Source organism: Rhinopithecus roxellana, chromosome 10, assembly GCF_007565055.1.
Source record: "Rhinopithecus roxellana isolate Shanxi Qingling chromosome 10, ASM756505v1, whole genome shotgun sequence".
Lineage (NCBI taxonomy): Eukaryota > Metazoa > Chordata > Mammalia > Primates > Cercopithecidae > Rhinopithecus > Rhinopithecus roxellana.
Window position 1 is genome coordinate 16,010,771 of NC_044558.1, and position 25,260 is coordinate 16,036,030.

At 39.8% G+C, this 25,260-nt stretch overlaps 2 protein-coding genes across 5 annotated transcripts in view; one reads left to right on the top strand and one right to left on the bottom strand.

The window, feature by feature from the left end:
* Positions 1-4,546, bottom strand: part of ARHGDIB (Rho GDP dissociation inhibitor beta) — a 21,126-nt gene extending 16,580 nt beyond the window's left edge. Inside the window, exon 1 of one of the 2 annotated variants that reach the window (XM_010368469.2) lies at positions 4,313-4,546. The gene's annotated coding sequence lies outside the window, so the exon portion shown is untranslated. Of the gene's footprint in view, positions 1-3,931; positions 4,052-4,312 lie in introns of those variants that run through there. The other variant, XM_030938342.1, reaches the window with a different exon arrangement.
* PDE6H (phosphodiesterase 6H) lies at positions 2,415-25,260 on the top strand. 3 transcript variants are annotated; one of them, XM_030938344.1, is made up of 5 exons: positions 2,415-2,667; positions 7,859-8,130; positions 21,048-21,222; positions 22,264-22,304; positions 24,795-25,260. In XM_030938344.1, exons 3-5 carry the CDS (start codon positions 21,089-21,091, stop codon positions 24,869-24,871), a joined length of 252 nt encoding a protein of 83 aa, XP_030794204.1. In that variant the 5' UTR covers positions 2,415-2,667; positions 7,859-8,130; positions 21,048-21,088; the 3' UTR covers positions 24,872-25,260. The 3 variants fall into 3 exon arrangements, with proteins under 3 accessions (XP_030794204.1, XP_030794203.1, XP_010366772.1); XM_030938343.1 differs by having other exon boundaries at positions 7,859-8,034; XM_010368470.2 differs by lacking the exons at positions 2,415-2,667; positions 7,859-8,130 and adding an exon at positions 15,110-15,896.

Sequence of the window (25,260 nt, forward strand, 5' to 3'; positions counted from 1 at the left end):
GGATGAAAGATTGGAAAAGACATGTGAAAAATTATAGGACTATACTGATCAAGAATAAATGTTCCATGAATATTTGTTTCCTTCCTCTTCTTCCTTCCCTGCTCTGATGTGGTCTGTTTTGTTGCAAGGCTTCAGTGAAGCTAGGTAACTGCTTCCACACCAAATGCTTTCCCTTGGATGGGAGCTGACTCTGTCCCCACTCCTTCCTCCTTAAAAATAGATTTTTGTCTTTAAGGAGTATTAAAGAGACAAGAAGTTCTGGGGAATTGCAAGGATTGTTTAAAAACTGAATCACCCTAAAATGAGACTATATTATATTTCTTTTAAAAACTTCCATGTAAACAATTTAATTTTAGATTTTATTTATTGCTCCCTTTCTTCATTGAAGCCAGAGGTCACTCTGTGAATGATGAGAAATGTCAGTGAACACAGGCACAGCTAATTAAGAGAATTCCCTCTGGCTCTGGAGCAAAATACTCAGGAGACTTAACTCATGGCCCAAAGCTGGATCTGCAAAATTGTGCTGGATTATGCATCTAGACACACAGGCCATGGGTATTCACGTATTAGGTAGAAGAGATAGAGATGAGAGAGAGAGAAGGAAGTGGGGGAAGAGACAGGAGAGAAAGAGGAGAAAGAGGAGAGAGAGGGGAGGGAGAAGGGAGAAAGAGAGAGCAGGGAGAGAGAAAGAAATGTGGAAGTACCAGAAGCAGGGGATTTCTATCAGAGAAGTTCCTATGTGAGCATCAGCATTCTCTGTAACTCCTGTTATCTCCACTTTCCCTGCTGACTAGGATATGTCTGACTTCCCCCAAATTGGGCTGTGGGTCTGGCGCAGGTCTGGAGAGTCGGGCCATCTCTAAAACACTGGTGACATTTCAGAGGTAGTCAAGGATTTGAATGTGCTATGCTGCTTGCCTGGCAATTTGGCATATTATGGGATTACAAGTTTGTCTCTCAGGACACCAGAAGCCTTCTTGGTTAGGGATTCCAACCTCTCCCCACAGCCCCTGTCCCTGGTGACATGGAGGAATCCATACTCCCCACTTGGCGGTGCTGCCTTCTACCACCTCAGCCCCATGAAGGACTATGAAAACTTCAAAACTGGATGAGAAAAACCAAAGACAAGATTATTTTGTAAGAGACAATAAATATTGTGATCAATCCAGAGAACGGCTCAAATTACTAGAAATGTAATTTCTTACCATTTCTCTTTGTGAGAGAAACAACTTATTATTTCTTGCCTGTGCATTCATAGCATGTTTTTCTAACCCACATTCACATGCACAAAGAGAGAGAACTCAAGAGATCCAGTGAGCTTTGCTGAGTGCCCAATGTGTGAAGTCATGCCACACAAATATTATTTTAAATAATCCTCAAAGAAAACTGTGCATTAAGGAAGCCATTGCCTTTGGTATCTCAATATATTCACAAAAGTGTTAAATTAGCATGAAAAGTTAGACAGAAGTGAGACAGAATTTTTTTAATGACCATTTGTGCTAAGATTATCAGGCTCTTTAAGAAAGCCCAGGTGAATTTTTACCAGCGATAAAATGTACTCTCTGGCTGAGGACACCAGAGAGTAACACGACACAGAGTGATTCAGGATGTGCTTATTGCACGGCTAAATGTTGCTGACGTTTCAGGGGCAACAGGAGACTCATCTCTGGGTATGCCAGTGTAGACTTGAATACAGGATCCCAGGCAACAATAACACAAACCGAGAATAAGGACTCTCAAAATGTGAAACTGGAAAAAATTTCTTCCATGTGATTCTTCCTAAGAATGTGGGAGGATCACCTAAGCCTCAGGAGGTTGAGGCTGCAGTGAACTGTGTTCATGCCCCTGCACTTCAGCTCGGGTGATACTAGTGAGACCTGTCTCAAGAAAAATAGTAATAGGCCACGCATTGTGGCTCATGCCTTTAATCCCAGGACTTTAGGAGGCCAAGGCAGGCAGATCGCTTGAGCCCAGGAATTCGAGACCAGCCTTGGCAATATGGAGAAATCCCGTCTCTACTAAAAATGGTAAAATTAGCCAGCGTGGTGATGCGCGCCTATAGTCCCAGCTACTCGGGAGGTTGAGGTGGGAGAATCCCCTGAGCCTCCTGAGTAGCTAGGACTACAGGCACGCACCACCACGCCCTGTGAATTGCAATTCAGAGGCATTGTGGCTATTGATCCTTTTTGTATCAATACGTAATTTTAGTCAAATTATTGAACACTTCTGCATTCTTCTCAGGAACAAAATTTGAAAGTTTCTATCACCAGGCCTGACACATAGAAGGCACTCAACAAATGTTGGTTCTCTTTTTCTAGCTGCATAATTTCAACTCCCCAGGGCTTCTCTTTTCCTGCTAGCTGATGTTTGTCATGTACTGTGCTCTCCCAAATGAGCTCAGACCCACATCTTTCCCTCAGAATGACTTTGTGGTGCTGAGCGTCTACTGAAAACAGAAGCTTGATGTTGCTCAGAGCCTACTTCCCTAGCTGCAAACTCGTGCTCTCTCTCCAAAGCAAGGAAGGACCAAATTCCAGTTGAGGCCTGAAAAATGCTTGCCTGTTTCTGTTCAGTGACAGCATGGTTAGTCCTCAGGTTTTGCATCTGTGAAGCATGGATGGAGAAAGAACTGTTCTTCTCTTGGAATTTCACACATCTCACAAAAGAGTAAGATGCTTTTGTTACTAAGCTTGTGCTATATCTGCTTTGGGAGGGAATATATTCTTACAAATTAAAAAAAAACACAAAGCCAATGGCAAGATTCACGATGCCTGCTAGGGACTGAACTGCTGCCCCCCGTCTCCCCAGACCAACAGGCTGACATGGTCCTCTTGATCCCCCTTGCCTGATTATCCCTGCAGTGAGGATCGCCAGGCCAACCTTGACTCCAGTGGCTCTAGGTCTCTGTGTGAAGGGGTGACCATGAGCCCTCTGGGTGAGAGCAGTCTGCCTTTCCCCACTCTGAATGAAGAACTGCCCAGGGCTTATCAGACCCACACCCCAAGTTACCATAGGTCTAGAGTTTAATTATAGATTATGTTTATGAAACATGCTGGCTGGGAAGTCCTCTAAAAGGGAAGAAATTATTTCAGGTCATACCTAAAGAACTTCTCCTAATGGTGGCTGAAATTCAAACCTTGACATTTTGAAGGCCCACTGATCAGCTGTCCTAGCTGGGACTCCTTGAATTTTTCTAAAATCTGTCTCTTAATATGTGATTGGGTGTTTTCCATATTTGCTTTTAGTTATCTCATATGTAAAGGGCTATTATTATTACTAATATTTTTATGTTTTGAGCCAGAGTTTCGCTCTTGTTGCCCGGGCTGGAGTGCAATGGCGTGATCTTGGCTCACTGTAACCTCCGCCTCCTGGGTTCAAGCAATTCTCCTGCCTCAGCCTCCCAAGTAACTGGGATTACAGGGATGCACCACCACACCCCGCTAATTTTGCATTTTTAGTAGAGACCGGGTTTCACCATGCTGGTCAAGCTGGTCTTGAACTCCTGACCTCAGGTGATCCACCCTCCTCGGCCTCCCAAAGTGCTGGGATTACAGGCGTGAGCCACCACGCTCAGCCCTATTATTATTTTTGACAACAACAGCAACAATCTTTCTGCCTATCTGACTGCAGGAATTTAATACACAGTTTTTGTCAGTGGTAGAAATTCTATCACTGTATGACTCATGAGTACATAATGATGTGCTTTACCATACTTCCTCTTGGAGGGCTAAATTCCCTGCACTCTAAGGGAGGATTTCATGATGCGTTTCTCTTATATCACCAGAAAATTCTTTAGTGGAAGACAGTTTAATATTTGACAGCTTTGAACTTTTTTTTTTTCTCTTTCAACCAGTCTTTTTACATTGCTTGCTTAAAAACAGGAAACCACATATCTCCACCCCAGCACAACCCACCATCCACCAGCACAGACCGTATCAGTTTGGATCTAGTCTTTTTCTTCCGAGCCTGGCCAGGTGCCTGCTCCTACTTTGCAGGAAACCCCTCCAGGCACTCCCGGTGGTGTTCTCAGAGCCCTTCTCCAGAATATTCAGGATTGCACCTCCTGGGCTGCAGCGCACCCTATACCCTCCCTCTTTGAGCCTCCTCCGCTGAGTCACTGCTACCCTTCCCTGCTCTAACTTCCCCTTCTCTGCAGCCTCCTTAGCAATTTCTTATCATAAAGTTTGTTTTAAAGCAGAACTGCCCCTCTAAAAAAATAATAAACTGTCCAGGGCTGTAGCCCCGTCTAGAGGTTTCTGACTTAGCTCTGCGCCCACCTGAAGCCTCCCCAGCCCGAGGTATTTGAACTTACATTCAGTGCTTCACGTCTCTGTTCGGGGTGCCTGTGTCTCTCAACTCTGACTTCTGAGTACTGGCAGTTAGAACAGGAAGGAAGTTAATGAGAAAAAAAAATGCTTTAGACCTACTTGAAGAGGAAACCCTGGGCTGTCTCAAATCCTGTTCCTTTGCACTGCCTATCTCTTGATCAGCCAACTTGAGCAGCATTCTTGTCAATTAATGGCACATGTGCGAGCATGACAGCCCGTGTGACGTGGAGATGCATGAATGTACACGCAAGATTGTGGAGCCTATAGCTATGGGTATTATGAATAATTGTGAGGGTATGTCTGATAATCAGGTCATTTCAGTGCATAAGCCTACGGAAGCAAGGAGCCTGAAACCAGTAGCAATAAATTCACATGGGCTCTACTTTGTACCTCTCACTTCTGTTCCCACTGGGTACCCGCCAGCTTCATTATCAACCAATATGTTGAAAGTTTGCTGGCAGTGAATGTAGAGTGTTAAGAAATTATGATTGTTAACGGCATATACTTGGTCCTAAATTTAAAAATGTGTCCTTAAACAGATTTTTGGAGTTTTGTTGGTTATAATTTCAAGATGTAGCTTTGTGTTGCACTACAAACAATCAAATATTGTTTGTAATAGTTTTTGCTGATTTTTCTTCAAATGAAACGAACAAGCAAGCGAAAGTACTGTCTTTGATGAAACCTAGGAAAGAAATTGCAAAAGGAAGTAAAACTTCATTAATTCATAGTCTTCTAACTCAGAACTTGTGACAATTTAACAAGCGCTAAAATAGACTTTGTACCATATTTGAGGAAATGGTTTATGAAGTAATTTAAATGGGAACAAGTCTCGGAGGCCATGTTTAAATCATCTGAGGAACAGTTTTTGAGCAGCCAAGTCACATTTATGCTGTCTATTCCAGTAGTTGTTAACAATAATACATGCTTATTTAGGTTAAAATTTCAATATTCAGTATTTACACTACATCAATATATTTAGAACTGACTAAGCACACAAATTTGGAGAAACTGACATTTATTTTGTTTTCACCTAAATGTACTGCATCTTCTTCATTTCCCTTTGTAAACTGATACCACAGGGTTTGCCTTCTCCTTAGAGTCAATGAAATCAAAATAATCAAGGGGCGGGGTGGTAGTCATTTCATGTGAGAAAAGAGATTAGCCTAGAAAAATATGAAAAGAAAAATAGTATATAATTAAAATGAGCAAAAATACTAAAAGCCTAATACCGCTTCATTCTATAAATTTTAAAATAATATAGACAGAATATAGCCCTTGAAACAATGTATGTAACTTTATTGTAAAAACGAAGCAAACCCTAACTTACACAGAAGGCGGTACATTTTATAGCTCTGCACCCTCAAGAGGGGACACATTTATTCATTCCATAATATTTACCGAGCACTTCTTTTCTTCCAGGTACTGTTCTAGTTCCCTTGTGCAGCAATAGACCACAGGCAACATCTCTGCTGCCCTGTGGAACTTATGCTCTACCGAGGAGACAGTTAAAATAACATAGGCAGAATACATTAATTGTAAGAAGAAATATTTAAAAGTCAAAAATGGTAAATTCATGGTCTATATCCCACCACTCATTTTTCATGCTATTAGGGAACACCTCAGTAGGCAAACCTGGCTTTCCCCCCCACCCCCTACTACAAGCCCAGTGTATATTGGAGGGTATGGAAGCACCCCTTCCCAGAAAAATCTGTCAAATCAATACGTATTTTACAGATTGTATTATAGATCAATGTATGTATTGGAGGATGAGAGAGCATTCATAATTTTAGGAAGTTCTAAAAGGAGTCTAATTATCAAAAAATATTTAATAATTCCTGGTCATAGACAAGGACCCATGGAAAGGTACAGAAATAAACAAGACACAGTCGTAGACCTCAAGTAGCTGAAAGATGTAATGGGGAAGGCAGAAGTAAACAAATTTGTGTGTGTGTGTGTGAGCATAGGAAGAGAAAAAACACATGGTGTATTTTGAGAGTACATGTAAGGACACCAAGGGAGGCTTCTTGGAGGAAGTGACCACTGTGCTCAGTTAAGAGGGAGAGTACGTGTTGAGTAGTTGGTGTGCAAAGGGTTGGGAGTGGAAGAGAAGTCACTTGAGGTAGAGGAGAAACATGAGCAGCAACATGGCCATGGCTTCCCAAAATGATGTGGGATACGCAGGGTATTATAAGGAAGCAGCTCAAGATTGTTGGAATGTAAAGTGGAAGTTACATGTGAATGGGAAATGTACCTGGGGCAGGGCAGGCACGGGGTTCAGATCACCACGGACCTCTTACACCGTGTTAATAAGGACCACGGCCTAGATCGTATCAGTGATGGAGAACCGTTGAAAGTAAAGGATGGATATGATCAGTTTTGCATTTCACTAGTTTATTCTGGCAAACTGATGTGGTTGGATTTGATGTGAATAAAATCTATTAGGAGACTGTTTAGTCTTGAAGTAGAACATTCACAATGAGATAGACAGAAATGGTCAGATTTGAGAAATACTTAGGTGAAATTGGCATGCCCTGGTAATTGGTGGGATGTGAAGGATGTGAATGAGGAGGAATGTGGAATCAAGAAGGACTTCTGGATTTTTTTTGCTGGAATGACTGGGTCCTTGGGGGTACCACCAAGTAAGATAGATAATACAAAAGAAGAAATAGATGTATTAGGAGAAATAAGGACATATGTTTGGACGTGTCTCGTCCTGAGTTTGAAAAAAAATGGTGTCATTTGTTGGAGATGATTTCTGAAAGATAGTGAAATATATAAGCCTGAATTTACATATGATCCATTACATGGATAGTAATCCGTATTATCCATTACATGGATAGTAATTTAAACCAGGCCACCCAAAGTGTGGCCTGTGTACCAGCAGACCACCATCACCCAGGAACTCCTTAGAAATGCAAAGTCTCAGACCAAACCTCCTACATCAGAATCTCTCCCCGGGGTTGAACCTGGAAATCTATGTTTTAAAAAGCTCTGCAGGTAAACTGTGAGGTTTTAGAAACACTGGTTTAAACCATGTAAGTGATGGGATCACCCAGAAGGAGTGTAGAAAGAGAAGTTGGCCAAGCATGGGGAAATCCTGTTAGATTCACTTTTAGTGAATAACCTGCTGACAACTTCTTACCTCCTCCTTGGTTAGCACCCTACCTACCATCATTGTGCCTCTGCTGGACTTTTATAGCATTCTGTTTATATGTTTTCTATTTCCATAATAGTCTCATTTACCCTTTGTTTTCATAACAGAGTAAAAAGCATGTTCATGATCACATCATTCCTTGGTTTTCACGGATCTTTCATCCACTTAAAATAAAATAGAATTCTATTTCACCCATAGCTGCAAGTTGGCTTATTTTAGTAGCCATCTTCCAAGGCAGCCTCCAGTGATCCTGGTATTCAACCCTGATCACATCGTATCAAGATTGTTCTGTGTGGCTAATAGAATATGGCAGAAATGATGGTATGTTGCTTCCAAGGCTGTTAGACATTGTATCTTTTCTCTTGATTTCTCTTAGATCATTCATTCTGTGGGAAGCAGGGTTCCATGTCATAAGGACACTCAAGCTCCCTGTGGAGTGGTCCATGTGGTAAGGACCAAAAGCTGTCTAAGTGAATCATCATGGAAATGAAGGTTTCAGCTCCAGATGACGACAGCCCTGACTGACAGCATGACTGTAACCTCATGGAAGATGTGAGTAGGAACCACCCAGCTATGCCACTCCTGATTGACCCATAGAAGCTGTGGGAGATAAGAAATATCTATTGTTATGGGCTGCTAAATTTGGAGGTAATTTGTCATGTAGCACTAGAATTCTAACATACTCATGATCTAGCCACTTGCAATCCTCCAGACTCATCTGCTAACACTTAGGCATTGTTTCCTCCATTCCAGATCTTGCCCCTCTTGCTAATCCTTTCATGAGAAACAGGTTCCCATTTTAGAGATCATTCTCTTTGCAGAAATGTTTTTCCTTTAAATAATCGTACCTGATTCATTTCTTTCTTTATTCAGATCTCTGCTCATATGTCAGTTTCTCAGAGGGGTCTTTTTAAACCACCATATTTAAAATAGTGCCTCTATTTCATCATTCTGCTTTATTTTTATTTCTAGCATGTAACATCCCTTGACATATTTCCCATGTATTATTCTTCTGTTTATTATCCATGTCTCCACAAGGCTGAGAACTCTATAAGGTCAGGGACTTTGTCTTATTCACTGCTGTATCCCAGAGACTAGAGCACTGACTAAAAACAGAGTATACTGTCAACAAATACCAATGGAATTAATGAGAAAGGCCAAGATACTAGGAAACCTCAGCATTTAGAAAAGATGAAGTGAGAGATGCCTACAAAGGAAGCAAAGGAGGAATGGCTTGAGAGGGGAGTATAGGAAGACGGGAAACAGTTCTGCCTGCTGAGTCAGGTCACCTATATTTCAGCTTTGAACAAATATTTATCTGATTGCTATATGTTGAAGTTGCTATGCATCCTTCTTATGAATTTTTGAATAACAAATTTATTTCACTTTATACTTCGAAATACTTATAAATTTACAGGAAGTTGTTAAGAAATGTTCACCCTGTCTTCACCAATGTCACCATCTTGCATAAATGTGTATAATATCAACCCAAGAAACTGACATTGATCCAATTCACAGAACCTGCTCCGATTTCTCCAGTTACATATGCAATCGTGTGTGTGTGTGTGTGTGTGTGTGTAGTTCTATGCAATTTTATTGCGTGTGAAGCTTCTTCTAACTACCACCACGACGAAGACACAGGCCATCACCGTGAGGCTTACTTGTTCTATCCTTCTGTAGCCACACCCACCTCCTCACACCCATCCCTAACCCCTGGTGACCACTAAATTGTTCACCCTCTCTATAAATTTTTTAATTTTAAAAATATTATATAAATGGATAGAATAGATAACCAAAATGTGGTACATATACACCATGGAATATTATGAAACCATAAAAAAGAACATTAAAAAGCCATAAAAAAGGAGATCATGTCCTTTGCAGGGACATGGATGGAACTGGAGACCCTTATCCTTAGCAAACTAATGCAGGAACAGAAAACCAAATACTGTATATTCTCACTTATAAGTGGGAGCTAAATGATGAGAACACAGGGGGAAACAACACGCACTGAGGCCTATTGGAGAGTGGAGGGTGGGAAGAGGGAGAAAATCGGGAAAAATTGCTCATGGATATTAGGCTTTATACCTGGGTGACGAAATAATGTGTACAACAAACCCCCGTCTACCTATGTAACAAACCTGCACACGTACCCTGAACTTAAAATAAAAATTTTTAAAAAGAATATTATGTAAACAGAATCACACATATATTTGTAATTGGCTTTTTTCCTTTAGCATAATTTCCTTGAGGTTCATACTAGTTGCTGTAGGTGTCAATAAGTTCATCTCTTTATATGGCTGCGCAGTGTTTTCATGGTATAAATGTACCACAGTTTGTATAACTATTCACTCATTATAGGAAATTTGGATAGTTTCCAGTTTGGGGCTAGTATGAACAAAGCTGCTATAAACACTTGAGAACACAAGTTTTCACTTCCCTGGATGAACGCCCAAAAGTGCAATTGCTAGGTTGCATGGTAAATCCATGTTTCTTTTTACGAAAACTGGCCAAATGGTTTTCCATAGTGGCTGTCGCATTTTACACTCTCACTCACAATGCACAAGTGATCCATCTTCTCCTATATCTGTGCAATCATTTAGTGTTACACTATTTTTTTTTAGTCATTATCATAGGTGTGTGGTGATTTCTCATTGTGGTTTTAATTTACACTTCCCTAATGGATGATTACGGTGAATACCTTTTTGTGTGCTTGTAATCTACATATACTCTTCAGTGAAATGCTTACACATGTTTCTTGTTCATTTTCTAATTGAATTGGTTGCCTTTTTAATCTCGAGTTTTGAGAGTTCTTTACATATTTGAGGTACAAATCCCTTGTTGGGTATAGGATTTTCAAACACTGTCTTCTAATTTGTAATTTGTCTTTCAATTCCCTCATCAGAGTTTCTCACAGAGCAAATATTTTTAATTTTAATCAGGTCAAATTTATCAATTTTTACTGTTATGGATTGTGTTTTCACTGGCAAATGTAAGAACTTTTCACTTAGTCCAAGGGCCTGGAGATTTTGTCTCATATTTTTAAATTAAAGTTTCATAGTTTTACATTTTATATTTTAGTCTGTGATTCATTTGAGTTAATTTCTGTACTAGGTGTGAAGTTTTTGGGGTGCATAATATGTGAGGTTTAAGATTCTTCCTCTCCTCCTCTTCCTTCTCCTCCTTCTCCTCTTGATTCATGGATATCCGTAGACAAAATGTCTATGCTTTCCAGCACCATTTGTTGAACAGACCATCCCTCTCCCATTGAATTGCTTTTGTCTATTTTGTCAGAAATTAATTGGGCAGATTTGTGTAGGTTTGTATCTGGGTTTTCTACTCTGTTTCATTGATCTGTAGGTTTTCATAGTTTTTTAATGAGAATCCTATTCTCATAGAATTCCTAGTTCTATTCCTAGTTTGCTGAGTTTTTTTTTTTTTTTTTTTTATGAATAGGTTTTGGATTTTGTTAATCATATTTTCATCAATTGGTGTGATCATATGATTTTCTTCTTTAGCTTAATATAATGGATTATGTTGATTAATTTTTGAATATTTAATAAGCCTTGCAAGCTGGAATAAATCCCACTTGACCCTAGTGTATTATTCTTTTTATACATTGCTGTATTTAATTTGATAATATTTTGTTAAGAATTTTTGCATCTAAATTTATGAGATATACTGGTTTGTAATTTCCTTTTTAATTGTCTTTATCTGGTTTTAGTGTCAGGGTGAAATAGGTCTCATGAAATGAGTTGGGAAGTGTTTCCTCTTATCTGTTTTCTGGAAAAGAATACTGTGTTTTTAATTTGTAAGTCTTTTCCAAGATTAATGTTTTTCTGGAGAATCAAACCTAGGGTATTTAGGGAAAGAGGGGCCAGGCTTGTACATTCCTTTTTCATGTCCAGTGTGTTTCCCTCTGGAGTCCACTATGCATTAGTCAGAGTGGAAAGTTCAGTCTAGGAGATTCCAAATGTGGAGGAAATGTGACTTTAATGTGTCTTCCCACTCACTGGTATTTTAAGAAGCACTAAAGAAAGATTAGAGATTAGCACTTGCATAAGCAGCTAAAGGACAGCTAAATTTTTAATTACTTTCTAATTACTTAGCACTTGCACTCTACTTTCCAATATATAATTAATAATACTTTTCCATCTGTCAGAAGGGATCAAGAACCAAAAGTTATAGAGCTATGGAATACAGATTTTAAAAAATCATTTTATTATATTTAGTTGTAAAATTTGCATACAGTGGAGCTTACTCCTTGTGATGGACATAGGGGTTTTGACAAATGCATCGAGTTCCACTATGATCAGGATTCCAAATAATTCCATCACTGCTCATAAAATTTCTCGAATTTTCTCTTTGGAGTCAACTTCTCCACTCAATCACAGTCCCTAGCAACCAGTGATCTATTCTCCAACCCTATAGCTTAGACTTGCCAGAATGTAACAAATGAAGTCAAACAGTATACTGCCTTTTGACTGGATTTTTGCATTTAGCAAAATGTTTCTGTGATTTATTTATGTTATTGAATGTATCAATATTGAGGTTCCCATTAGCTTTATTTCTTGCTTCTGTGAAAGCTTAGAGTGTTCAACACACCAAAGTTCTTTTGGAGGAATTCCTTTGAGATTGGTCATTTTGCTTATAGTCATATAGCCTGATTACCTGATTGATAAGATGAGAGATAAACTGACCAGAAATCAGCCCTCACTAGACTAGCCAATGAACTATGAAGGTATCTGGTAAAACTGCTCCATCCAACAGAGGCATGTGTATTGGTTGTTGCTTGCCCAGCCTACACCAATCCCCTGAGAGTCAGTAGGAGTCAGAGTAGTAGATACAGGAAGAGCAGCCACTTCAAACAGGGAACAGCGGATGAATCCCTGATCCAAGATGATGACCAGACCCTTAGAACCTCATAGTACCTTGAACAATGTTTCATTCTCCACCAAGCCTTGCTGAAGGTGGTTGAGTTTATCTTCCATTTTTCTTTTCAGGTAGTCTAAAATTCTTCCTTTTATCATTTATTTTTTGTTTCAAAAATTTTCCTTAGTCATCCTTTTAGAGTAGGTCTTCTGATTATAGATTCTCTTAGTCTTCCTTTGTCTGAAGATGTCATTAATTTCCCCTTATTCTGAATTATAAATTCACATGACATAGAAGTCAGGGTTGACAGTTCTTTTTCTCAGGACTGAAAAATGTACCATATTCTTCTAGTCCCCCTGGTTTCTAATGGGAAATCTGCTGTCAGTTGAGTTGTTTTTCTTACAGATAAGCTGCTGTTTCTCTTTCATTGCTTTCTAATTTTTTTCTTTGTCTTTAGTTTTCTGCAGTTTAGCCGTGGTGTATTTTGGTGTAGATTTCTTTGAGTTTATCCCATTGGGGATTTCCACCTTCTTGATGTTATATAATTATGTCCTGCATTACATTTGGAAAATTTTTAGCCATTATTTCTTCAAGTACTTTTTAAGCTTCACCTCTTTTCTCCTTTCCTTCTGAGATGCTGATGACATAAATATTAGGTCCTTTAGTCTCTCAGATCTGTGAGATTCTATTCATTTTTTTTGTGGGGGGTGGGTTTATTTTCTGTCTTTTGTTCAGATTGGGTAATTTCTATTGTTCTATCTTCAAGTTCACTGATTCTTTCCTCTTTATTCTCCATTCTGTTTTTGAACCCATCCATTGAGTTTTTTATGTTGGTTATTCTATTTTTCAGCTCTAAGATCTTTATTTCATGCTTTTTTACATGCTGTGTTATGTCTGAATGGAGGTGAAATTTCCCACTTGGGCTTCTTTGGTACCACTCTGGTAGGAAGAAGAAGGTGGCCTTGTTATGACTGGTTGGAGGTGAAAGCCCAAGATCCCAATGTGGCTTTCTCTGATGCTACTCAGCTAGGGTGGGAGAAAGTCACCCCGCTGTAGCTGAATCAAGATGAAAGTCTTGGCTCTCCACTCAGCTTTTGCTGAGTCATGTCATGTTTTTTTCCATGGTATTTGACTGGAGTAGGGTGGTTTTTGTTTAAATGTTTTCTGTCTTGCTAGTTTGCTACTCTTCTGGTCACTTGTCTAGAAAAAACAGGCTTTTGGGGAGGTTTTTTGTTTTTTTACCCCTCTTGGTGCTTTTGGGTTACTATCTTTTCCTGCATCTACAACAGGATATACAAAACAAAAAGAAAATTCAGGAAACTTACTGCCAAATTTTTCCTTGCATCTAAAGCCTCTATTTGTTTTTTCTTCTCTCAAATATTTTGAAATATTCCGTGTTTCTTTCATATATTATATCCAGGATTTTTAGCTGTACTTAGCAAGCGGCATGAGAGAAAACGTGTCTACTTTACTTAATCCAAAACAAGAAGGAACATAGATTTTTAAGACTATAGAGTAATTTAAGAATTTTCTAATTCTAAACCCCTGAGAACCATATTAGAGTGGCTTTAGGAGAATTTTTCAAACTATACACCTAGACTTTCTCCACACCCCTAACCTCTCACTCTTCTCTCTCCTGGATTTCCTTTGGAGCAAGAAGACTTATGGCACAACCACCCCCATATTCAACATTGAGAATCGCAAGATTATCTTTCTCAAGTGTACTGGGATGGAAAAGATTGAGGATCCTGACACTCTAAATCATTCATTTTACATATGAGGAAACTGAAACTCAGAGAGGTGACAGTTTTTCCATATAGCAGATAAATGCAAACCCAAGCCTGCATATGGGTCTAGTGCAGTACTTTTCAAACATTAATATGCAAACACATCACCTTGGACTTTGTTAAAATGTGGATTCTGATTCAGTAAGTATGGAGCAGGGCTGAGATCCTGCATTTTTAACAAGTGCACAGATGGTGTTGCTGCTGCTGCACTTTGAGTAACAACATTCTAGAACATTCACTCAGCGTATGGCACTTTCCACTGTCCTTAAAATTTGTATTCTTTCATCAAGAAAATTGAGAATATGTAAAAGTTTGACAGATAAGCATCTAAACATTCACGTGCCTGGTATGTAACAGTAAAGGAAGATGTGAATGATAATGGAGATACAGAGGAGGAAGTAGAAGGACGCATCCAGAGACCAAACACTTTCCTGGCTTTGCAAGGTATTCGTTGCCTTCAAAACTCAGAGGAATCTTGGTAAAGACCATGGGAGAGCATATGAATGACTCTCGAGCTGTTTAGTTTCTCATGTAATCTGCTTGGGGCTGCAGGTTAAGAATCTCTCCCTGTCTAGAAAGGATAAATTGACCTTCTTTCTCTATAATGTTATGGAGTGTAATTCTCTTGCAGGTAACAACTGGGGAAGGAACACTGAAATTCACTGGTAAGGCATGGAAGCAACCAGCAAACAGACATCTTGGTCCATGTCTGCTTTGATATAGTATAGTATAAAGACAATGAAATATACAAGGTGTTTCCAAACTTGGGCCCTGTTCCTGGCTCCACTATTAATTTTATTTGCAGCCTTGAATACATCATTTAATCTTTCTATGACAAATTTATCAAAATAACTTACTGATAACTAGCATATGGGTTGAGAGCTATTTAGTATTAATTAATTATCAATTAAGTGATACCAATTAATTATCAATTACTACTTAAGTATTAATCTATTGTTAATTAATACTAGTGGATCAATATAATAGGAAGACCGAGTCAAGGAGTCTCAGTAAATTGGATTGTTCCCCAGACCCTACACCCTGAAACATTTAGGTACGAAAGATCTGGCAATCGATTCTCGAATAAGTGTCCTCAGTTAACAATTCCTAGCTGTCATATGGGCCCTTTCTCTGTCAGATATCACTGAATTTGATATCAGTTTTGACTCTGAGGTTCCATCTCTCTGAGGAAATACACACAATACCAGTTAGGGAGAGATACTGTGTGTTTCCCAATGTCACTGCCCGCATGTTCAATATCCCCACTATAGCAGGGGGCACTGTGGCTCCCTCTCTTCTCTCCAGTTACCTAGAGCCCCATAAGAATTATGTCACTGTGTATATGTGTGGGTGTGATTGTGCACATCGGTGTGTGTTTGTCAGGGAAAGGCAAGAAATGGGAGTAGCAAAAACTAAAGGTGAGAATAAAAAAAAGAAGATACTGAATCACAAACTGAAATTTACCCTCGGATATCAACACTTTTTGTGTTTTTGTGAATACAATACCTGTTTATTGACTAGAGTGAACCTAAGTCAGTTTTGAAAGGGCCTCTAATTATCAGAAATCTCCTAAGCCTGTCCCAGCCTCACCCCGTGTTCTTCTAACTTCTTTGCACCTGGGTTGCTCTTCTGCGCTTATGACGGTGAGATTAGGCAGCATGAGGGTATTACAGAGAGATAAGTCAGGATGCAAAGATCCTTTTGTCTTTTGCAAAGAAGGCAGCAGGGCAGCTGATAGGAACAACATTCAGCTCCGTGAGTATTTCTGAACTTCTGGTGAATTTGAGCAGAGTAATTGAAGGGCTTTGGGGGGTTGATCAGGCTCCAAAAGAAAAATTGGAGAAGAAAACATGTTGAACCTGTGGGCCTGGGCTGTGGCTGGGGATGAAAATGGGAAAGAACATGAAGGAGATACACTCAGACCTTCTTGTTATGCCATGGGACAAGCAAATAAGTGAAACTTGACGATTACAAGGTCACTGCAAAACTTGATTACTGAATTCATTTAGAAGGAGCCCAATAGTGACCTCCCTGTTTGCAGCTTCATAGTAAACAGTATTGTGATGACGGAGGGATCTGTGGCACTAAATAACCACAGAGAAAACAGTTCTTTACTTCAAGGATGTGCTTGCAAACTTGGCCCAGGCACTGGTAGGCTGGTGTGAGTGTGAGGAAAAGGAGAAGGGGAGCTGAGAGTGAGCGTGAGAATGACCGCAGGGCAGTGCAGGTGGCTGAGCCTTCTCCCTTTGAGGTCAAAGTGTTTGTTTGTTCCATTCTGAAGCAGGGTGTGGGCTGGATTTTTGGTAATTTTTTTTTATGGCTTTGGTTTGGGTCTTGCTTTGCTTTTCAAATTATTGATTTTCTCTGCCTCAGCAAGACCCTGGGTGATATTTATTGGCTCAACCCCAACAGTACTTCCCTTCCTAGCTCCTTCCAGCCTCTTCCTTAGTCCACCAACAATGGACTTGTCTATTTGTCTATATCTTTGCTGAGAAGCAGAGAATTGGAAGGGTAAGGTGGTAACAGCAGCATCAGAGAGACTGTCCCAGGAACTTTCTAAAACTGCTTTTCAGAGGAGCATCCCCTGTCACTATACACAGCTGGGCTTTGCTGTATAAAGCAACACAAGATGATTTTTTGCTTTATACAAATCTTTAATTTTGTTAAGGTGATCCTAACTCCAGTCCCCTAAAAAAGTATGCTTTGAAATATTACTTTGCCACATCCACTTATTTCTGCAGAGAAACAGTTTGTAATCTTCAAAAGGGGAAGGGCTAACATTGCTTTAAAAACGGGAAAATGTTCTGCCTCACAAAAGAATAAATTGCTTGATGTTTTGGAGGAAAACATGTGAAACTTCTTTCAGCTAAAATCAAGTCCGATAATACATTTAGGGTTACTCAGCTCCAGATGCCCTTGGAATTTCTAGAAAAGTGTGGTCAGGATGAGGTTAGCCTTTGGTGATGTTTATGGGCAACAGGACTGGCTTCCAATGCAGGGAAAGGTCAGAGGTGTTCTACCCTTCCTAAAGGTTTTGCAGAGAGAATTGGAGGGTAAATCTATGACAGAAACTGCATGGGGATTAGTCGACTGTTCTGGTTACCTAGTGCAAATCCTGAGCACCATTAGGATCAGGGGATTAACCTGGCAACTGTTACGTAACTCTTTCTGAGAAGGCTTCTTTCATATAATGCATCAAACTCAGACATGAACACTGTCTAAGCCTAGAGGTGTCACTTCAAAATTACGTAAACATGTAGAAGAAACCTGCAAGAAAAAAGGGGATGCATCATCAAGGGAATATGGATGTCACATGTGATTTTTAAAGTCTTTGGGGTTGCTGTTAGGGGTGTCAAAGGAATTCAAGGAAAGCTTCTTCAGACAGAATTTTAAGACCAGAAATAAGTTAACAGTTGAGGTGTTTGAAGGAAGCAGAGGATTACCCATCAAGGGCGGAAGACAATTGCCCCTCTGGTGTATGGCAAGGGCTCTTCAGCGGTTGGCCCAGAGGAAGGAGGTGCAGAGTCTGGGTGAGCAAGTGTCATACCCACAGATTTGTTTGCATGGCTTTCTTTTCTCTCACAAGGTCTAGCCTATGTTTGCTCTTTTTTAACACTTTGTACTACTCTACTTATATTGTCTTCCTAAAATTTCCCCATAACCCTAAAAGGAAGGTATGATTTGATTCATTTTATAGATGGAGTAAGACCCAAGAGGATTATGAAATTTCTCCTAAGTCACATAGCCAGTTCTGTGGAGTAGGAACTTAAAACTATATCAATTTGATTCTAAAGAGTGTACGCTCTACCATGTTACCATCAAAGGGCAATGTGACCAATGAGGGTCACTTCAGGCCCTTACATTATAGAACTCTGGATCCAAAATAATTGGATCTTATTAGGGCTTCCAGATAAAATGGAGGATGCCAGTTAAATTTGAGTGCCAGAGAAAAATGACTTTCTAAAGTATAAATATGTACCATGAAACAGCTGAGATATACTTTTTTTTTGCTGAATCTGGCAATTCTGACCCTAATAGGTTCTTCAGATGAGAGAAAACAAACTTTTGATTTCTTCTACCTTGGAAATCCTGGGCAGTTCAAACACCTTGATCTGAGAGCTGACCTCTGTGACTCTGGCAGAGCTGGGATGTGTCAGTTACTGGTGGTCCACTCTGAGCACAGCGCTGATCTTGGCTGCTCACCAGTGATTCCCAGGGTCCCAACCACACTTGGGACAAGCACAAAGTTTGCCTGTCAACCAGGGGTAGAGAGGGCCCACAGAATGGGAACTGAATTTAGTGAGCAGAGGAACTGGCAGTGCATTTCCTAAAGCCTGAAAGCTAATGAGTTCTTTGTGCTCTGACGGAGAAGTCAAAGGGTCAGGACCTCATGACCTAAGGTTTACAGTATTTGTTCAGTTTCTTTCTTTTTCTTTTTTTTTTTTTTATTCTTTTTTTTCTTTTCTTGAGATGGAGTCTCGCCCCGTTGCCCAGGCTGGAGTGCAGTGGTGCGATCTCGGCTCACTGCAAGCTCTGACTCCTGGGTTCACGCCATTCTGCCTCAGCCTCCCGAGTAGCTGGGACTACAGGCGCCCGCTACCATGCCCGGCTAATTTTTTGTATTTTTAGTAGAGACTGGTTTTCACCATGTTAGCCAGGATGGTCTCGATCTCCTGACCTCGTGATCTGCCCACCTCGGCCTCCCAAAGTGCTGGGATTCCAAGTGTGAACCACTGCGCTGGCCTGTTCAATTTCTAGATTAATTTATTAACTCATTTGACAAATATAATATATATGGCAAAATTACTATACACCATGCACTGTTGTAGGTTCTGAGACTGGAAGGGCAGCCTCATGAAGCTAGTCCGGTAGGGGACAGCGGAAGGAATCACAGCATGAGCAGGTGGTCCAGGGTCCTGGCCAATCTCACCATCCCTGCTACTGGCAAGGATAATACTTTACTAATAATCAGAATTTAAATAAGAGAAAAATCTTGGAGCTGAGGATAATAATTGCAACCCAATTTTGAAAGAAATAAGAAAATAGTATGAACTGGAAGTTATAGAATATGAGGTTTGAGGGATATGCAGTGTGACCAGTAAAGACAGTCATTGTTAGCATGAGCCAAAGACTGTCAGGGAGGTCTGCAGTTAACAATATTAACATAGGCTGGTGTGATGAGTCATGCCTGTAAACCTAGCACTTTGGGAGGCTGAGGCGGGAGGATCAGTTGAGCCCAGGAGTTTGAGGCTATAGTGAGCTATGATTGCAATTGCACCACTGCACTACAACCTGGCTGATGGAGCAAGAACTTGTCTCTCTTAAAAAACAAACAAAAAAATTAGCATAAATCTGTAATGGGTGAAATAACAAATCTTATGGAGACAAAGCCCACACACACCAGATTTTATGGAAGGGATGGGCTCAGGGTAAGAGGTGAAAGCAATTTGGAGTTCTTTGGGGCTTTTCAGGATCTTCCTTCCAAGGGCAAGTTTTGTCAACTCTTATGAAAGAAAAGAAGAAAGAAAATAATGTCATCCAAAATGACACATTAATTGTTTAAATTTATCTTTTTCAATAATTTTCTTTGATTTGTATTTGAAGAAAATACAAATGCGCATTTCTGTAGCCAACTTAAAGTCTGAGAACACTATATTGGATAGGTCCATAGTGTGGATAGAAGAAAGCATCAAAGATTCGTGAACAATGGGGGCTGAAGAACCTTATGTCTGGATGTAGAGTTGAAGCACAAATACATTACTTAATCATCCTTCATTAACTTCTCTATGTGTGTGTGTTTTAAGGTGTGTTGAATATATTCATGAGTGTTGGTATCCCTGCTCCAGAGGTCCTCCTGTCCAGACAACTACATTGTCATTTCCCAGAACTAGAGAAAAGTTTCTGGTTCATGTGAGGATTAAACAAAATAATCTTATCTTAGACTATAAGGACTTGAAGGACTATAAAAAAACAGAGGCCATAAAAAATGCTCAATAAACATTTAGAGTCAGGTTATTTTACAGCTGGATGGAAATGTAAAGCTTCAAGAAATTGCAGGTGCTGGCCAGGCGCGGTGGCTCAAGCCTGTAATCCCAGCACTTTGGGAGGTCAAGGCGGGCGGATCACAAGGTCAGGAGATCGAGACCATCCTGGCTAACACAGTGAAACCCCGTCTCTACTGAAAATACAAAAAATTAGCCGGGTGTGGTGGTGGGCGTCTGTAGTCCCAGCTACTCGGGAGGCTGAGGCAGGAGAATGGCGTGAACCCGGGAGGCGGAACTTGCAGTGAGCCGAGATCGCACCACCGCACTCCAGCCTGGGCGACAGAGCGAGACTCCATCTCAAAAAAAAAAAAAAAAAAAAAAAAAAAAGAAATTGCAGGTGCTATAAAAGACTATAGATGTCACTGAGTCCATTTTCCTCTCTTTATAACGGGTAGAACTGGTAGTCATAGAGAAGTACAGCATCATAATAAATTCACATAGAACACTTGTGGCAAAACTATTTCATTTATTTATTTAAAAATTTTTTATACCTAATGTGAAGCTTTAATTTAATTTATTTATTTAAAAATTTTTTCAGTGGCAGATCTATGGGAACAGCATAGCCACCTAGATTTTTGAGTTTTAAAATGTATCAATTGTCTCTTTACACAACTGATAGATTGTGTAAGTAATATAGCAGAGTGTAAGTTTACATTCCTTCACATTAAGTGCCTGCATTGATTTATACTCTGTTTTCTTAAAGATCCCTTTTAAAGATGATAACTTCTCCCCTTTTGTATCAACACAAAACACTGAGCTTTCTTATTAAAGTACTTTTCTTCTCCAGGGTAAAGTAAAGATCTAATAACCAATGGTCCCCATGACTTGAAAGATCTTCTTTTTTTATCTTTCACTGTCTAAGGAGGCTGAAAGGGAAACACTAGCCGCCTGGGGGCTGTTAAAATGAGTGACAACGCTGCTCTGGCTGCTCCTGCTTCAAACCAGGGTCCTACCACCCCACGCAAAGGGCCTCCCAAGTTCAAGCAGAGGCAGACTCGCCAATTCAAGAGTAAACCTCCAAAGAAAGGTGTGAAAGGGTAAGACCACAATGAAAAGAAAAACTTTCTATTACTTTCTTCTTCCCACATAATGGCTTTTGTTTTGAGAAATTAGTGCTCGCAATATTAAACAGACTTACAAAAATGTCCATCCCATCCTCTCTTTTCCTCTCTAACTCCATCTTTGATGAATTGTGTCTTTATCCCTGGAATTCTTTCCTTCTCAACTTCCAGGTCTGTGGCCGAATTTAACATGGCAAATGGAGGCTTTTTACAATAAACTTTGACTTTGCCTTCTAGGCTTTTTATGACCACTCCTCTTTACTGACATAACCTCTGCTTTAATCTGTAACACTGAACATCTGACCATTTCCAGAAAATATAGCTTATATGTATGTCTTCCAATTTTATATCCTCAGTTCTTTATTTTCTTCCTCTTCTTGGCTAAATCCTATTGATTTTTCAACACACAGCTCATATGCTAATTTCTTTTTGAAGCTACCACTGACTCTCTTTAACAAACTATCATTACTTTCATGTTTGCATTTTGTACATTCAGCTGTCATAGCTTACATTATCTTATCTTATATTTATTTATTCGTATCTATTCTCCGAGACTAAGACCACTCAGAAAATTTGTCTGTTTTTTTCTTAACTGTCTTAACTCTCTGTGCCTAACAAAATGCCTGGTATATAATAGATGCTTAGTTAATGATTTTGAATAAGTAAACAAATGGATGAATTCGTCATTTTTAATGCCTCTTGTATTGCTTTCTCATTTCAATTTTTATTATAAAAAGTGAAATTTGACTAAGTTGTCCCACTGATAGTTCTTTCTGACTCGTAATTGTTTTAGGTTAAGTTCCTACAGGAGAGAAATATCTCTCCACTGGGATATACCAAAACCTGCCTAAGTGACATTTTCTTTGTTCCAGTTCAGTGCAAACAAAAGGAGTCTCTCAAATAAAAACATTTAAACCTCTCCTTCTTCCCCTTTGAATCAAGAAACTCACCATGTGAGTGACTCCAAAATTCTTTTGCTCTAATCTCAGCTAATTTCCCCTGTATTCTTTTCCATAGATTTGGAGATGACATTCCAGGAATGGAGGGGCTAGGAACAGGTAAGGCATCCACTGATTTAAGTGAGAAATTTGCAGTTGGAGTTCTGCCTTTTTATATGCTTCAGGCAGTTGAAAATTGTGAGAAATACCCAAGGCAGAAGATCTGTGAAGACATAGAAATGTGGGGATTTAATTTACCCTCTGAAATAAGTACATGTGTGCCCAGATACAAAAGCCCTAAAAGAAATCAGGGTAGGCCCAAAATTTCATAAACCTTGTTTTGTCAAACAACCTTTGAGGGCATACAATGATAAATTACAGGCGTTTATGGTACAAAGATTCTCATAATTCATCTAATCAAACTTCATTTTTCAGGAGAGAAATCTGAGACATAGAGGAACTGACAGTCTTTTGTCTGAGGCTACCAAGTGAACTATTGGAAATAAGGGTGAGGTCTGGAGAGCTCTCCACTCTACCAGGCAAACCACTTCCTTACCAATTTCCTTTTTACACATCCTCTAGCACCCAGAGGAGGATCTTAAATACTGAATGCCTGCAATATATTTTTAAAAATTGGCTACCAGATTTTTATGTATCATACGATGAACGCAATCACTGCATTTTTTTTTTTATTTATTTATTTTTTTATTTATTTATTTTTTTGAGACGGAGTCTCGCTCTGTTGCCCGGGCTGGAGTGCAGTGGCCGGATCTCAGCTCACTGCAAGCTCCGCCTCCTGGATTCACGCCATTCTCCTGCCTCAGCCTCCCGAATAGCTGGGACTACAGGCGCCCGCCACCTCGCCTGGCTAATTTTTTGTATTTTTTAGTAGAGACGGGGTTTCACCGGGTTAGCCAGGATGGCCTCGATCTCCTGACCTCGTGATCCGCCCGTCTCAGCCTCCCAAAGTGCTGGGATTACAGGCTTGAGCCACTGCGCCCCGCCATATTTTTTTTAAATTAATAGACTTTATTTCTTAGAGGAGTTTAAGATTTACAGAAAAATTCATCAGAAAGTACAGATCCTATATGTCCTGTCTACCACCTCTCTCCCCTTTTACACAGTTTCCTTTATTATTAACATCTCGTATTAGTGTGGTTATATTTGATGAGCCAATATTGATGCCGTATGTTAATTAAAATCCATAGCTTGTATTAGGGTTTTTACCCTTTGTGTTGTAAAGTTCTAAGGGTTTTGATGAAGACCATGTACCCGCCATTATAGTACATTCTGTAGTACATACAGTATTATACAGAATAGTTTTACTGCCCTATGCTTCACCTGGTCACCCTTCTCCCTCTCTAAACCCCCGACATCCACTAATCTTCTTACTGTCTGTATAGTTTTGCCTTTTCCAGAATGCGATATAGTTCGAATCATACAGTATATAGCTTTTCTGGACTAGCTTCTTTCATTTAACAATATTCATTTAAGGTTTCTCCATGTTTTTATATGGCTTGATAGCTCAGTTTTTTAAATCATGGAATAATACTCCATTGTAGAGATAAACACAGTTTTTTATCCTATTGAAAGATACCTTGGCTGCTTCCAAGTTTTGCCAACAACAGATAAAATGGCCCTAAATATTTATGTGCAGGCTTTTGTCTGGACATATTTTCAACTCATCCAACACACCGTTGATAAATGGTAGCATTTGTAGTAATGAGTGTCCTTCCCAGGCAATCCTCAGTGTATCTTCCTGCAGCCAAATACCAATCCTGGGATCGCGAATAAATTTTCCAGCCACATTATAAAGCAATTTTGCTATTCTCCTAGATCAACTGCTTCTGTATTTTGGCAAGGTGCATGCAAGACCAGCAAATTTGCTTTGGGATCTGGAAGATATGCTTGACTCTAACAGTATATTTGGAATAATGTAATGAGGTTTATACTGAGTGAAGGTCTGAGGTCTTTGACCTGGTTCTGGTCTCAGCTCTACAACTATGTGGTCTTTGCTAATTATTTCATCTCTCTGGGTGTCAGAAGCTTCTTTGTAACTGAAGGATAATAATACCTTACTTTCTAAAAGAAGAAGCTGGATTAAAAGATGCCTTGTGATCATTTTTCAATATGTGATTGGATATAGGCAATTCAAAATGTAAAGGAATAGAAGAATAATTAGAGAAGAAACTGATCTAGATTGGTAGGGAAGACTATGGATACCTAGACCATGGAGATTCAAAGTGTTCCTCTTTTTCATCTTAACCCTTGGCCTGACTAGAATTCCACTTTTGCTTCCTCCTTAGTGGTTGTGGTTTGGGGAGACTCGGTGTGATCAGTGGGCTGTACCCCCCCAGGGAACCCCTCAGTCAAAAGCTGTGGGTCGCTCCCCGCCAAAGAGGAAGCAGAATGAAACCAACAGGGATGCCTGGTGCAACAATTAAGCAATTGTTCTGATCCTTCCTGGGCCGCAGGACCACTCTAGGTAACTTCTCAGTCAGGGGATAATGAGCAGGAGAGAGGAGGGAAGTGTCTCTGCCTGAAGGGCATCTTTCTGTGAAGAGACTTTTTGGGGTGAGGTTGGCTTACACACTCTTCCATCTCTTGCAGATATCACAGTGATTTGTCCGTGGGAGGCATTCAGCCACCTGGAATTGCATGAGCTCGCTCAGTTTGGGATTATCTGAGGTGCCAGAGGTTCTGCCACTCTCAATGACATCCGCTGTAATTTTGGTTACTTTTGCCCTGTTGATCTGCCGGAGTCTTGAAATTCAGCTGATTGGAAGCGGTTTTGTTGACTTACGAGGTCATTTCCTATCAGTTACTACTAAGAGTTCTCTTACTGTCAGAATCTCTCTTGCAGTACAGCTCAAAATAGTGGATGCATTTCAAACTTAACCACCTTTTCCTACCAGCTAGTTAGAAGTTATCATTATTTCTCTACATTTTGTTTATGTGTAAGCCCTTTAAATCTATTTTTGCTAGGCATTCACTATGATTAATAGGAGATTTTTAAGATAACATGTATGTCACTCCCCACCTCCTCTTATTTAATAAAGGAGATATTTACCTTGAA

Bases quoted from the DNA above. Each gene is read 5' to 3' on its own strand.
- PDE6H (XM_030938344.1), top strand. From the start codon at position 21,089: ATGAGTGACAACGCTGCTCTGGCTGCTCCTGCTTCAAACCAGGGTCCT. The intron at 21,223-22,263 runs GTAAGACCACAA...TCTTTTCCATAG, and splicing joins CCAAAGAAAGGTGTGAAAGG to ATTTGGAGATGACATTCCAG. The intron at 22,305-24,794 runs GTAAGGCATCCA...CATCTCTTGCAG, and splicing joins AATGGAGGGGCTAGGAACAG to ATATCACAGTGATTTGTCCG.